Source organism: Mixophyes fleayi, chromosome 12, assembly GCF_038048845.1.
Source record: "Mixophyes fleayi isolate aMixFle1 chromosome 12, aMixFle1.hap1, whole genome shotgun sequence".
NCBI classification, from domain to species: Eukaryota; Metazoa; Chordata; class Amphibia; order Anura; family Limnodynastidae; genus Mixophyes; species Mixophyes fleayi.
Genome location: NC_134413.1, coordinates 69,346,822 through 69,360,865, shown reverse-complemented (window position 1 = coordinate 69,360,865; position 14,044 = coordinate 69,346,822). Strand labels below are relative to the sequence as shown.

General features: G+C 40.8%; 1 protein-coding gene across 2 annotated transcripts in view; it reads right to left on the bottom strand.

The window, feature by feature from the left end:
• Window positions 1–9,026: 9,026 nt before the first annotated feature.
• The window catches only part of POLR3GL (RNA polymerase III subunit GL), a 30,403-nt gene continuing 25,385 nt past the window's right edge, over window positions 9,027–14,044 (bottom strand). For both annotated transcript variants that reach the window (XM_075192871.1, XM_075192872.1), the window contains exon 8: window positions 9,027–12,738. In XM_075192871.1, the coding sequence (XP_075048972.1) occupies window positions 12,652–12,738 (87 nt within the window). In that variant the 3' untranslated portion in view covers window positions 9,027–12,651. The remainder of the gene's footprint in view (window positions 12,739–14,044) is intronic.

The window sequence follows — 14,044 nt, the reverse complement described above, 5'->3', positions numbered from 1 at the left end:
TATCCTCTACACATGATTGCTACTGTACACTAGTGTAAATGCTTGGTGAGAACACAAGACATGTGCTGTAGCCCACAGCGACCAATCCATTGTAGGTCAATTAATATATTGGGGCCCCTGAACACATCTGACATATATCCACTATTCCGTTAACTTGTGAAGCTGGAATAGTTACCTACTTGGAAAACAGAGGCTGGATCTGCGCAGACAGGCCAGGGAATTAAAACTGAGGAGTAGATTTATCAAACCTTCGAAAAAGGAAAAGTGGAGGTGTTGCCCATAGCAACCAATCAGATTCTAGCTGTCGTGTTCTAGAATGTACTGGATAAATGCCAGCTAGAATCTGACTGGTTGCTATGGGCAACACCTCCACTTTTCCTTTTTAGAAGGGTTGATAAATATATATATATATATATATATATATATATATATATATATATACATACATACATACATACATACATAAAAGTGAGACATCTCTTATGTGGAAAATCCAGAAGTCATGATGTAAACAAAGTTAGTAATTAGTCCACTCATGGCGTCATACACGTAAACATGAACATCCAGTGTTTTCCCCCCTTCAGTCACTATGAGGTTACTAAAGGCAGAGATAGTGTGGGAATTTTTAACTGTACTTTAGTATATTTTAGCCACGGTGCTCCAGACTACGGAAAATCCCTTATCCAGAAATATCCCCATTACACACTCACCTAGACATAAAGCCTCCATCCAAGTGAATCAGGAAAAGAACGGGGAAGAATAGCACTCAAAGACTTAAAACCATTTTAAAACACTCTTGTTATTTTTGCCAAGCGTGATTATTGGAATTAGAACAAGAGGTCGCAAGGACACGTTTTTTTAGTTCCTTACTGAGTAAGGTCATTTTTACCCCGCAAATGGACATGAACTTTTCATCATCTCTGGCATTATTTGAGTCTTGTTCCATACTTTTAACGGGAACCTCTTTTGAATGTCCATGTTATACTCTGGGCATGAAATAAGGAGCTTCACGGACACAAAAAGGCCAGGTGTAATAACGTAAGTCCACATATACCCTCACTCTAAAAATGAATTTACACCATTTATAGGGCCTAACTGAGCAGTATTTTAGGAGAAGAACTAAAATGTTTATTCTATTAAAAGGGGCGGTAGTAAAGAAGAGAGGAGAAGGCAGGTGGACATCTTACAGACAATCTAAGTGGGCATCTTAACGACCATTTAGGTGGGCATCTTAAAGACCATCTAAGTAGGCATCTTAAAGACCATCTAAGTAGGCATCTTAAAGACCAACTAGGTGGGCATCTTAAAGACCATCTAGGTGGGCATCTTAAACACCATCTAGGTTGGCATCTTAAAAACAATCTAAGTGGGCATCTTAATGTCCATGTAGGTGAGCATCTTAATGTCCATGTAGGTGGGCATCTTAAAGACCATCTAAATGGACATCTTAAAGACCATCTAGGTGGGCATCTTAAAAACAATATAAGTGGGCATCTTAAAGAACATCTAGGTGGGCATCTAAAGACCATCTAGGTGGGCATCTTAAAAACAATCTAAGTGGGCATCTTAATGTCCATGTAGGTGGGCATCTTAATGTTCATCTAAATGGACATCTTAAAGACCATCTAGGTGGGCATCTTAAAGACCATATAGGTGGGCATCTTTAAAACAATCTAAATGGACATCTTAAAGACCATCTAGGTGGGCATCTTAAAGACCATCTAAGTGGGCATCTTAAAGACCATCTAGGTGGGCATCTTAAAGACCATCCAGAAGCGTTTAATGACCTCCATAGTATGTTTAGCCAGTTTTTCTCAGTTTCTCAGCTCCAATCTGTAATGCTTTGCACTATACCATACTATTTGTGGCACTGACACTCTTTAATATTATCCAACTGTGCAGTTGCCACTAACAAATAAAGGCTCAGACTAAAACAAATCAGCCGGTCTATTTCTCAGAGTCCTTTTCTTTTTTAGCCCACTGCTATCTTCCATGACATCTTATCGGCCCATTTCCTAGAACTAATTGTTATTTTCCTCATTCCTATTCCACATATAGGCAGCAAACATGTCTGCATCGCTCTGGGGTGACCCTGGTATGTTATTTACTCAATGAATATTTCCATAGACTTGTGCACATGATCAAACATGTGTCTGGCAAGTTTTGCCCCAGAGCCCACAGGCTCTGAAGCGCATAGTATAAGTGCTATATCTGTCACAATCGGCTACTCCTGAATATTAACTCTTACTTTTCCAGAAAAAAATTAAATGGGCTTAACCATGGCTGTATTTACAATATATTTAGACTAAGACGTCTACTGGGTATAGGGCTTTCTTCAGCAGATGGCTCAGGCACTCTGATTGGTGGATAGGCCAGCCATTCACCAACAAGTGTGTCAGCAGATCACGGCTCTACCAATCAAAGTGCTAGGGGGAAGACGTTTTCCTTCATACTCTCTAGATGTTTATTGAGAGTCTGCATTGGATGTCCACCAGTGATTTGGGGGTCTGGTTGCTGGGAGCAGCCTTGAACTGTGCAGCCATCATACCCAGGATAAGGTTTTAAGTGTTCTCATTGGTGATTAGAGCTGGCCAATCACCAATCAAAGGGCCCAGAGGTTGTCACACAATTGCTGGAACTATCTACCAATCAGAGTGCTGGGAAATGTCTATTGGGTCTGATAGTGCCCTGGGGCAAGTAACGTCTTTAGAACTTAAGGGGGGGGGGATACAATTAGCCACGAAGTGTCTCCGGAATGTCCGTGAGACAGAGCACAGTTCGAACGCGTTGAAGTGGCCTGTCATAGAGCGCAAGATGGCCGTCCCCATAACTATGAGGTTTTTTTGTAACAATATTTTTCATTTCAAGACAATGCAAACAAGAACATGTCCGGTATGTAAAGTTGAGATTACAAAATAAAAAACATTTTTAAGCAGCATATACAAGTTTGTATTATTTCTAAATTATCATGATTTATGACATTTTAAAAACTAGGGAACACTACAGGAATCTGAATGATAATCTTCTCAGTACTGTTCCGAAGCAAATACATATCTGTGAGTGTTTCCTCTGGGAAACCTGTTTGTGTTTACAGCACTGATTTACAGTTAATAATAAAAAAAATGTTTTTATATATATAATATATATATATATATATATATATATATATATATATGTAATATATGTATAGATCTTAAATCACAATAGGGCTCAAAGCACTTTGTATTGTTGCAGAGGCGGCCATCTTGGAGTCGCTCAGCTGCAATTCTATGGAACCATTCACATCAGTCCCTGTCCCATTTGTGCAATACTAATCACTGTGCCACGTGTAGGTATGTGTGCCTTTTGGGGTTTTTTTGTGGTTTGATAAGGATGGAAGACACTATGAGGTAAATCTATGAAGCTGCGGGTTTGAAAAGGTGGCGATGTTGCCTATAGCAGATTCTAGCTTTTATTTTGTAGAATGTACTAAATAAATGAGAACTAGAATCTGATTGGTTGCTATAGGCAATGTCTCCATTCTGGCATAGTAGGTTATAGAGGATTATTCTGAAATATATATATATATATATATACACGGAATGCCCACTGGACCTCACAGCGGTGCAGAAGATGACTAGCAGATATTCATACTAGATAGTGATTTTCGCCCTGTGGTCGGACATGTGAGGACATCCCAAATCCTCATGTGAGTCCTCAGACAGGTATAAGTGGATAAAGAGAGCTCGGGAGCTAGAAAGGGGAAGGAAGAGAGGTTGGGCGTGGACTAGAGGAGGATCGGCCTGAGCCCAGGAGTGTGGACGCAACTAGCCGGACCAGAACCAGTAACTGAGGGGAGGGGAGAGGAGGAGACCAAGGCAGAAGCCCAGACTCGGGGTTGAGGAATGAAGCTGGGGTGCCGGAAGCAACAGGAAGGAGGACCCAAGGAATAGAGAACCCTGTTCGCGGGAGCTTACAATCTAAGGGGAAGGGGCAAACTATCAGGAAATACCAGGGGGGAGCGGACTGAAGGTGATGAAGGATAAAGAAGGCGGGTAGAGGAGGAGAGGGGAGAGCGTTACAGCGCATCACGTCACTCTTTCCTGAAGTCACAGAACAAAACTAAAGTCATAACATTAGTGAGTTCAATACACTAGAGCCTAAAAAGACTAGGAGCAGCACTGAGAACAGATAGAAGGGAAGAATGTGTAGGTAAGAGATGAGAAAAGCAGAGACAGAGGAAAAGTAGAGCGTACAGAATGAGGGAGTAAGACAGAGGAGCAGGCAGCAGGAGACATTGGGGAAGCAGTGGAAGTATAATAGATCTACGGAGCACAGCAAAGGTTAGAGGGGAAAGCACCGTCTCGGTTTGGGGCCGAAAAAATGAAGTATTAAAAATTAGTACTACGATTGAACAGATTCTAGACACTAAGGGGGTATTCAATCAGGTTTCCGGTCCGTGGTAACGCGCCGAAATGGGCCGCGAAGGCAATCCACGGTACCACAATAACATGGATCTTCATGTGCACCCCATAAGGTTGCGAAGGAAAATCCGCATTAGTGCAATACCGTATTACTGTCAATACTGCGCTGTTTTCAGGGTAAAGCACGTTACCGCGAACGGAAAGCTAATCGAATATGCCCCTTTATTCCGGCTCTCCCCCTGGTCTGCTCTTCTGTGTCTCCCAGTCCCATGTTTCGACCCACGGTCTAGTAAACGTGTTACCCCTAATTTAAATGCAACATCGTCTATAGCTAAGTACTGGAGGGACCCGTACCTGCCTCCCATTCAGCTTGTTAAGAATAAAATCTGGTTGATTACATCCATGGCAAAGATTACCTTTCAATTACAAGAGACAGCTGACAAATTAGAGCCTATCTGGTGCCCTTGGTTCACATTTGTCCCCCACACTCAGTTGTTGCCCATTGTACTCCAAACAAACCCTTCACATTATGTTCTACAACTTATTCTGGTCCCTTTATAATAGCCTACCGGGCCTTACTGACAACCCTACTTTTAATTTAGCGCTCCGCACTTCTCCCCCTTTCCCACCAAACCGTCATTTAAGAGATTATAGTCTTCCCTTGAGTTTTTTCCGATTATTCTGTATTGTATTGCTGCTATCTTGTTGAACATATCTTGCTTGTTTATTATGTCTGTACAAGTTGTCATTTTAAAAATAAAAAGTTGAAAAAAAATTTAAAAATGAAGCATTAGTTGTAAATAAATTCAAGACGCAAAGACGGGATAACGGAGAAAGTAAACTATAGAGGCAATGACAGACATAACAGATGAAAGTGAAATTATCACAGTTTTGTTCCTATGATGCTATTTATCTGTTTATAACGTGATCACACATTTGGGTTTTGTGTACTGACTTCCGTAAACTATAAGGGCAACGAAGCATGTCGTTCTTGTGCTAGAACAAAGCTGTGGCTATTTTTGCGAGCCACAGTTTCCGAAACATCAGCTGGAGATTGTTAAATTGTGTGATTTTGTTTGCCCCATGTTCAGGGATTTCTAAGAATAGGTTTCGGGTTCGTAGAGAGAGGAGCGTCCGACCTCTCCTACACCTGCCTACAAAAACATTTGCTCAGGTAATCCGGCCTGTAACGGGAACATCTTGTTCTCCGGGCTGAAGAAAGCAAACATGTAATTCATATAGCTACAAGAGCGCGCTTCCTAGCGAACAACAATCAAACACAGATCAGAGGGCCTTTGCCAAGTGCAGGGCTGGCAGGGTGCCAGAGAGCGGTCACTGTAAAAGGTGACCTAATGGAATCTTGACGGCTTTCAAAGTAAGTGATCTTGGTTCAAATCCCGTCACCTCACTCTGACCTCTTGGCTGGATACCAGATTGTCAGAAAATTAGTGAATATTTAAGGACAGAACAGTCATATGGCTTACAATATTTATGATTGCTTTACAGAACAGCTTAGTTATAGTAGATAAATGGTTAATATTAATATAAATAAGTAGTTGCAATATAAATAACACATTTTGCTTCAAAACTTACCACTGGTTTTGATGCCATGTTTATACTTTATGATAAAATATAATAATTTGACGTCGGCTTTATTTTTATTTTTTAACATATGTTCAGACAAGCGTATACTCATGTTAGCGTTCTCAGGTTTGACTGCTTCTCCCCTCTTAACCATGTTGCAGCTTCCAATCTCTTGTGTTTCGCTCGTCTTAGATCGTCAGCCTTGGTGACCAGGGTTCCCCTTACTTAATTATCTGAATAATTCTGAACGTCATTCAACTATTTTATTATCTTCCTTTGTACATCGCTACAGTATATTTTGGGGTGTTTGAAAAATATATGTGTATATATATATATATATATATATATATATATATATATATAATTTAATAATTTGTCACGTTATGTAAATGCGGTCGTAAATCAACCCTGACCTGCATACAGAGCTGGATTAAGGCTTTGGGGGGCACTTAAGACTCCCCTGTCTTAAGTGCCCCCCTAAGTCCCTATGGTCTAATACACACACATATAAAACATTGCCCCCCTCTTATCTCTCCCATTGCCCTCTTACCTGTAGATGTAAGCTAAATACACTTCATGAGAGAGGGACCCTGGGGCACATTCCCCCTCCCCCCCCCGCTTAATCTGGTTCTGCCTGCTTGTATAGCACATATGGGGGGTCCTATGGACAGTCCCCCTGTTACCTAAATTGGAAGCCTCTTTTTAATTAAGAACCTTATCTCTGCTTATGTTCATTAACACGGATGGGACACTGTTTGGATTATGTGATAGGCACACTTTCATTTCACCTTAGTCGCGAGGAGGCAATTAATTTGTGGCTTGAACCAATGATCCATGAGAATGTTTATGCACTATGAACCAGCGAGTCACTGAGGAACCCAACCAATAGATTTTGGTGAAATTATTCTCAAGAATTTTGGTTCAGCTCACAAAATGGCTGCCTCCGATGCATGTAGACAACAGTTGTACTTTAAATCCGATCCATTGAGTGATCATTTTCAGCTTCCTGGCATTTTTTTAAACATTATTGTGCCTATTTTTCTCGTACTGTTATATATTGAATCACACGCAGTTTCCTCATATTCATTGTCCCCCAAATGTTGTATTTGGTCCTTTAGTTAAATGTGAATTTCTGCTAAAGCAAACTCTTCATTTCAAAGTGTACTTAAACATTTGGACCAGCCCCCTATAATTCTGAGCTACTCCTTTTATCTCCTAAATACTTATTGTGTGTGGGGTCGTCATGGATTTAGTCATTTCAATTGTCAAAATTTGACATGTTCATTTCTTACTTACATGTGTTTTATTGGTGTCTATTAATTTGTGTCCTCTCTAAAATGTGGCTAGTTTTAGTTTAAGGTACAAAGGTATCGTCTAAGGTCTGTATAAAAATAAGGATGTTTTGTTTGATTGAAGTCTCTATCGGTCTCACTATAACAGGTACACCCCTAAATTCCATATCCAGTCGTCACCCCTTGAGGAATGTTAGATTATCCCATTTTGCAAATAAGAAATCAAATTTTTGTATATGTCTATCTAGCCCTTATTTTTTAGCACTACCATAGCAAATATTTGCACAGATGCAGCAAAAATAGGAAACTACAAAATAAATAAACAGAAGCAGATCGAACGCTACAGTTTGTGGCTTTTAAAGGTGAATTTGACTGGGGTCAAAACATCTTTTTTTAGTCCCAGTTTTGAAGTGGAAGATTGTGCTGATCTTGAGTGACAGGGCAATGTCATGAGTAAGGGTACAAAAAAGAAAGTAAGATTCAGGAACAGTCTGAGAATTGGAAAGTGGAAGGAGCAGAGTCTCCGACAGCACAGAGCAGTTAAGTGAGACTCTGATAAAAGGTTATTGGGCCAAACTCACCTCTATATGAAACAAAGTTCCCACGTCCAAATTGCTTGGATTTGTAAGTGACCTATGTTTTTATAAATAACAGTAGGATAGGTTTGTCTTCACAAAACAGTTACTCTTTTAATGAATTAACTGCAAATTATAAGATTATTCCTCACTGTAGCAGTTTGATTGGGTTCCCTCATCTGAGCTTCTACCATTGAAGGATAACTCCACCAAAATCTGAAAATTCAATTCCATAAAAATTATTGATTACAGTTCCGCTGGATCCGGCAGGTGCCCCGATGTTAAATCAAGGAATTGGCCTTTAACTTGTTATAAATGTCGCTTTCCACTGTCAGATAACCTGAAGTGCAGCATGATTTAAACCTGACAACCCAGGACATTTGTAGTGAACGCGACTGGACAGGAGTGACTGCCAGCTCTTGGGTAGTGCATTAACACACACCTCCATCTAGACTATAGCATGGTGAACACTACAGATCTCCACAAAACATGTGAAAAAGAGAAGGGATTGGATTCAACAACCTGAGCAGTCTATCTACATACATCTTCTTTTGTTTTCTATTAGTACCATTAACTTTCATTTATATGGCGCCACAAAAGGTCCGCAAAGCTATACATAACAGTTGTATACTATACACAGACAGCGATGATACAGGTTACATTACATAATATATTACTAAACTAACCACAATTATACAATGACCACACAACTACTAATTAACAGATGACACACAGATAAATTGGTATTGCATATCAAGTTATTTACGGGACAGTGAGTAAGAATAATGATAATGCCCATTGTAAAGTAGGTCTGGGCTCAAGATGTAATAGCAGAAAAAGAACACGAGGAAAGAAGGTACTGCTTGTGAGAACTTACAGCCTAAAGGGAAGGGAGAGACAATAAAAGGGTGACGACAACAGGGGGACTGGAGGTGGTATCAGAGGAATGGAGATAGGAGATGGACTGATAGGTTTCAATAAAGAATTGAGTCTTAAGGGCATGCTTGAGAACCTTGGAGAGTAGAGGCTAATCTGATAGGGTGTGGGGGATCGTTACAAAGGTAAGGAGCAGCTCAGGAGAAGATTTGGAAGCAGGAATGGGAGGAGGTAATCAGTGTCTAGGATGGAATTTTTTGATTTGTGGTTTCAAGGAACTCACGCGACATAAGTCATAGTTTTGGATATGTCTTTATCAAAAACATTTTTAATACAACATTGTTTTGCCAGAACAGAAATACCCAGAAACATGCAATTCAACAAGGAAGTGGTTTAACTGTCACTTCAGGATACAATAAAACACTTTTACTAATAAGATATAAAAGGTTAATTGAAGGCAACAATTAAACATGGGGGATGTTGCCAGATTCCGAAACTTTGACCAAAAAAGGGTCTGTGGGCACTGAGATCTTGCACTACACATCGTTAAACAACGATACAATGACCACTGCTAAGACCATCATAACAGGGAGGATAACACAGGCTTACCAGTGAGTGCTGTAAACAAAACAGGACGACTTTTGTCTCTACAAATAAAATAAGTGGCTAAGAATGAAAGAGGCTAAACCGGCAAATCTATTAAAATGGCATAGAGCTGTAAGTAACATGAAAGTCTCAAGAACACAAGGTATCAATAGGCACATATCTAGTCTGTTAAGAAACCATGAAAAAGAAGTGGAATATTCTTCTTGGGCGGTTGATGGTGGGTCACCATTAACTTCTACATTACTTCTACATTGTACATGGGTGCATACTTACATTACCCCCTTAACAACAGCGATAATCGCGTCGGCAGGCTCAATGACGTCACCAACTGCAGCCGCCTTCTTGCTTCATCGTCATTGGCTGAAGTCGGGTTGAAGAGGAATCGTCATTGGTCAAGGTTGGGAAGCAGCCCCTTCGGAATCCTCAGGTCAGGGTAAGTCTTGTCGGCCTTCTCGGTATACATATGCCGTACCCCACCCCCACTTTCTCATGAAATCATGTCCGAGGATCAGGAAAGTCCTGCCAAAATCAGCACCGTTGGGAGGTATGGATATTTCATATATATATTGGGGGAAGATCTTGTGGACTGACCAAATATACATCATAATTTGGCCTTTAACTTATAGGGCCCAATTCATTAAGACACGTATCTGCCGACTTTGAGCGTATCGTACGAAAACTCACTCTGCGTATGCCCAGAACCTGCGTCCATGAACGCAGCCCTCTCCGCTGGGTTATCCAACTCAAAGGTCACTTACTTCAGTCTACGTTTTCTGGGAGTGAATGGGGAAGGGGCGTTTTGTCATAATCAATTTACAGTAGGGGCGTGCCAAGCTCAAGCGCATACAGCCATGTCCAAATCCAGTTCAAAGCGTCTCAAAGTTACTTGTTTCTGCCGTATCTCTTGCTCTAGCTACAGGGCTAGTCTAAGTCCTGATCAGTAGTGATGACAGTCTCGTACGCATGCTATAACATGTGTTTGCAATCACGGGCAACTATAAAAATGTATTTTATGCTCAGTAGACATTAACAACATCCTAATAAATGTATTTAATGGAGAAAAATAATAACACTTTTTTTAACTGTTTTATCATTAATGCCTTATTATTAACAGGTGACGTTAATTCAACATTTTTTTTATTTCCTGTGTGTTGTTTGCAAATTTATTATCCACATAGGTCTTGGACGTATCCTGCAGCGTCTTGTGCAGTAGAGTACAGCATGTATCTAGAGATCTGTGCTCTTCAGGAGTACGCAAAGCCTAAATACGTGCATTTAATACTAAACGAGGGTTGTGCTCAGAATGCATGCCTTGATAAGTCAGACCCATAGACTGCATTTACATATTGCTTCTGGCAACAGACTGAAGACAAAAACTCCAAAATTGATATTTATATTACGAACTTTAGAACTCTACAGCACTAATAACATTTTATTGGAGAGGATGCAATGTGTGCTAAACTGTGCAATCGAATGAATTTAAAAGTCAGCAGTATTCAGTGGAATTTTTCCTAAAAAAAACACTATACAGCATGGACTTATACTTTGAGAAAAAAATCTGTTTTCCTTCTTAAGAGTCATTTCGGTTTTAATTTGAATACAAATTTCTTAAATATTCGAGCACATTAAGCTCAGGTAAGCACAAATTATGACTAATTTATGTATTAGTCACACAATGTTCGGCTCTCTTTCATGACAATCAATTGAACAGTCTATAAGATGTACTTACTGGTTATATAACCAAAGGTGAGCATTCCGTCTAGCAATAAACAATTAAAATAATAACGGTACACAATACATACAGTTTTACTATTTTCTTTCAGCTCCAAACTGCGCCAAGGAAGAGTTAAATCTTGGGTGCCAATATGTGAGTTGGCGCTGTTCTATAGAACTTTTCATAAACTTTTTTAATTAACGCAAGCTGAAGTGCTCATAGGCCAATCAGAATCTACGGTCTGAGCAAATTGGACTAGATTTGCTTGTTTCAGTGCAATCTGGATGAACAGATCTACATATGTGTTTGGTCAGCTATACACCAATATAATCTGTTCAGATCAGTAAGCCAGTTTGTAACTTACATACAATCTGTTTAACTGATCACCAAACTCATGTTAAACGCTGGCGCCTTCTGCTGGCTATTACTGTAAAAAGAAAAATCATTCAAATCTAACAATCGTAGAATGTCTTAAGGTACAAAAAATAACAAATTATCTATATATACAGTACTCAATTCTTTTTGTCCAGTAACGAAGTAGAATATTAAAAGTATTTCAAAGTCCATCAGCTGGATCCAGTCCCTCTACTGTCCTCTAGTGTTTAGATGAGACACTGCAGGACTAGACATTTAAAATATACCAATAAATTAGTCTAAAAAAGCTAAAATCTAAATGGATATTGTAAAGAGGTGAAGCTTTTCAACTGTTGCTGAAGTTCAAATGGGATGTAGGGTAGTACATGTTGTAAATTACCCATTGTTAAAAATTGAATATACCTAAAACAATCAAAATAAAATCCGTTAAAATTGCTTCCGTATGACTCTGGTGACTTCCATTCACCATAGAGAGACATAACCCAGAGGCTCAGTCCAGAGGTCCATTGCGGAGAGGTGGGGGATGAATGTTCATCTATGAAGAGGTGGGGGATGAATAGTCCTCTACGGAGAAGTGGGGGGGTGAATGGTCCTCTACAGAGAGGTGGAGGGTGAATGGTCCTTTGCAGAGAGGTTGGTGGGTGAATGGTCCTCTGCAGAGAGGTGGGGGGTGAATGGTCTTGTGTAGAGAGGTTAGGGGGGGTGACTGGTCCTCTAGGGAGAGGTGGGGGATGAATGTTCTTCTACGAACAGGTGGGGGACAAATATTCTTCTATGAAGAGGTGGGGGGTGAATGGTCCTCTGCAGAGAAGTGGGGGGTGAATGGTCCGCTGCGGAGAGGTGGAGGGTGAATGGTCCTCTGCAGAGAGGTTGGGGGATGAATGGTCCTCTGCAGAGAGGTGGGGGGTGAATGGTCTTGTGCAGAGAGGTTAGGGGTGACTGGACCTCTGGGGAGAGGTGGGGGATGAATGTTCTTCTACGAAGTTGTGGTGGGAGAATGATCCTCTACGGAAAGGTAGAGGATGAATGGTCCTCTACGGTGAGGTGGAGGATAAATGGTACTTTACGAAGAGCTGGAGGATGAATGGTACTCTGCGGAGAGGTGGAGGATGAATGGTTCTCAGCAGAGAGGTGGAGGATGAATAGTTCTCTACGAAGCAGTGGCGGATGAATGGTCCTCTGTGTAGAGGTGGGGAATCAGTGATCCTCTGTAGGGAGATGGGGGATCAGTATGTGGCTTCATCCATATTATCATCACTGTCTCCTCCAAACTCTTCCCCATTATCAAAATAGGACATGATGTAGTCAGTTTCCTATGAACACAGAAATAAGGGTAAGAACAGTAAACTCTATTGAGGACACAACACCGTTCAGGAAGATTCTCTTGTTAGTCTAACATTAGGCAGTTTGGATAAAGTGATTCAATCTGTGCTGGCAAATGGCTCTGAGACAACTAATTTCGCTACATGAAATGTCAAAGGATATTTCTGATTGGCAATTGCTTCACACAATCTCCTAGTGTGTCTATGAGCTTCTATAAATCAAGTATTTTACTGGAAAATCAACCACTTTACAAATATGGATCACTGATGACTGACAGTGAAATGTTACAATAATGCAGGACAAAGCATAGATGTAATTTCATTTTTCTCGCTGTGACTAGGAGCATAGATCCCTTCCCCATAACCCACTTGTGGGCCAGGAGGACTGAACTAATGTCAGATTCTGCCTGAAATGGCTCTATCTGGAACTCTTAAGGGAAAAGAAAATATTACAGACTAGGGGCTCGTCAACTTATGCGTTAATGCTACATTGGAACTGCTCTCAAAAATGAGTGCAAGCATTGGGATCATTGATTCCAGTACCTGTATTCCCCTGTTATTCACATGGGCAGCTATATACACCGTGGGTCAGCGCACAATGGTGGGAAACCAAGAATGTACAACTTTCCGGGGTTCTGCACCAACCTGCTGATTACACTGCCACTCATGGGTACAGAGATACGCAGGCACTAGGAACAATGGTCAATAACCTTTGGGAACTGGCGTGCTCCGCATTAGAGCTGTGGTAGGCTTCCAGATGGAACCGTGTACAATGAGGTTCTCTAGGAGGAGCGAGTGGTGGACATTGGGCGACCCACTGGATAGGCTGAATAATTAAGCCAGATAAGTAACTTTTTGGACCAGGTTTTAATGGATATTCCACCCAAAACTAAATTTTCAAACTTCCAGGTGTTCCCAGCCACACATATCATGTGAATAGGAGGACCTAATCGTTCTTAACTACAGCAATCCAAAAAGACTTCATCATCATCTATTTATATAGCGCCACTAATTCCACAGCGCTGTACAGAGAACTCACATCAGTCCCTGTCCCATTGGAGTTTAAAATCTAAATCCCCTAACATACATACATACACAGATCGAGAGAGACTAAGGGCAATTTAACTGCAGACAATTAACCTACCAGTATTTTTTTTGGAATGTGGGAGGAAACCGGAGCACCCGGAGGAAACCCATGCAAATACGAGGAAAACATACAAACTCCACACAGATAAGGCCATGATCAGGAATCGAACTCATGACCCCAGTGCTGTGAGGCAAAAGTGCTAACCACTGA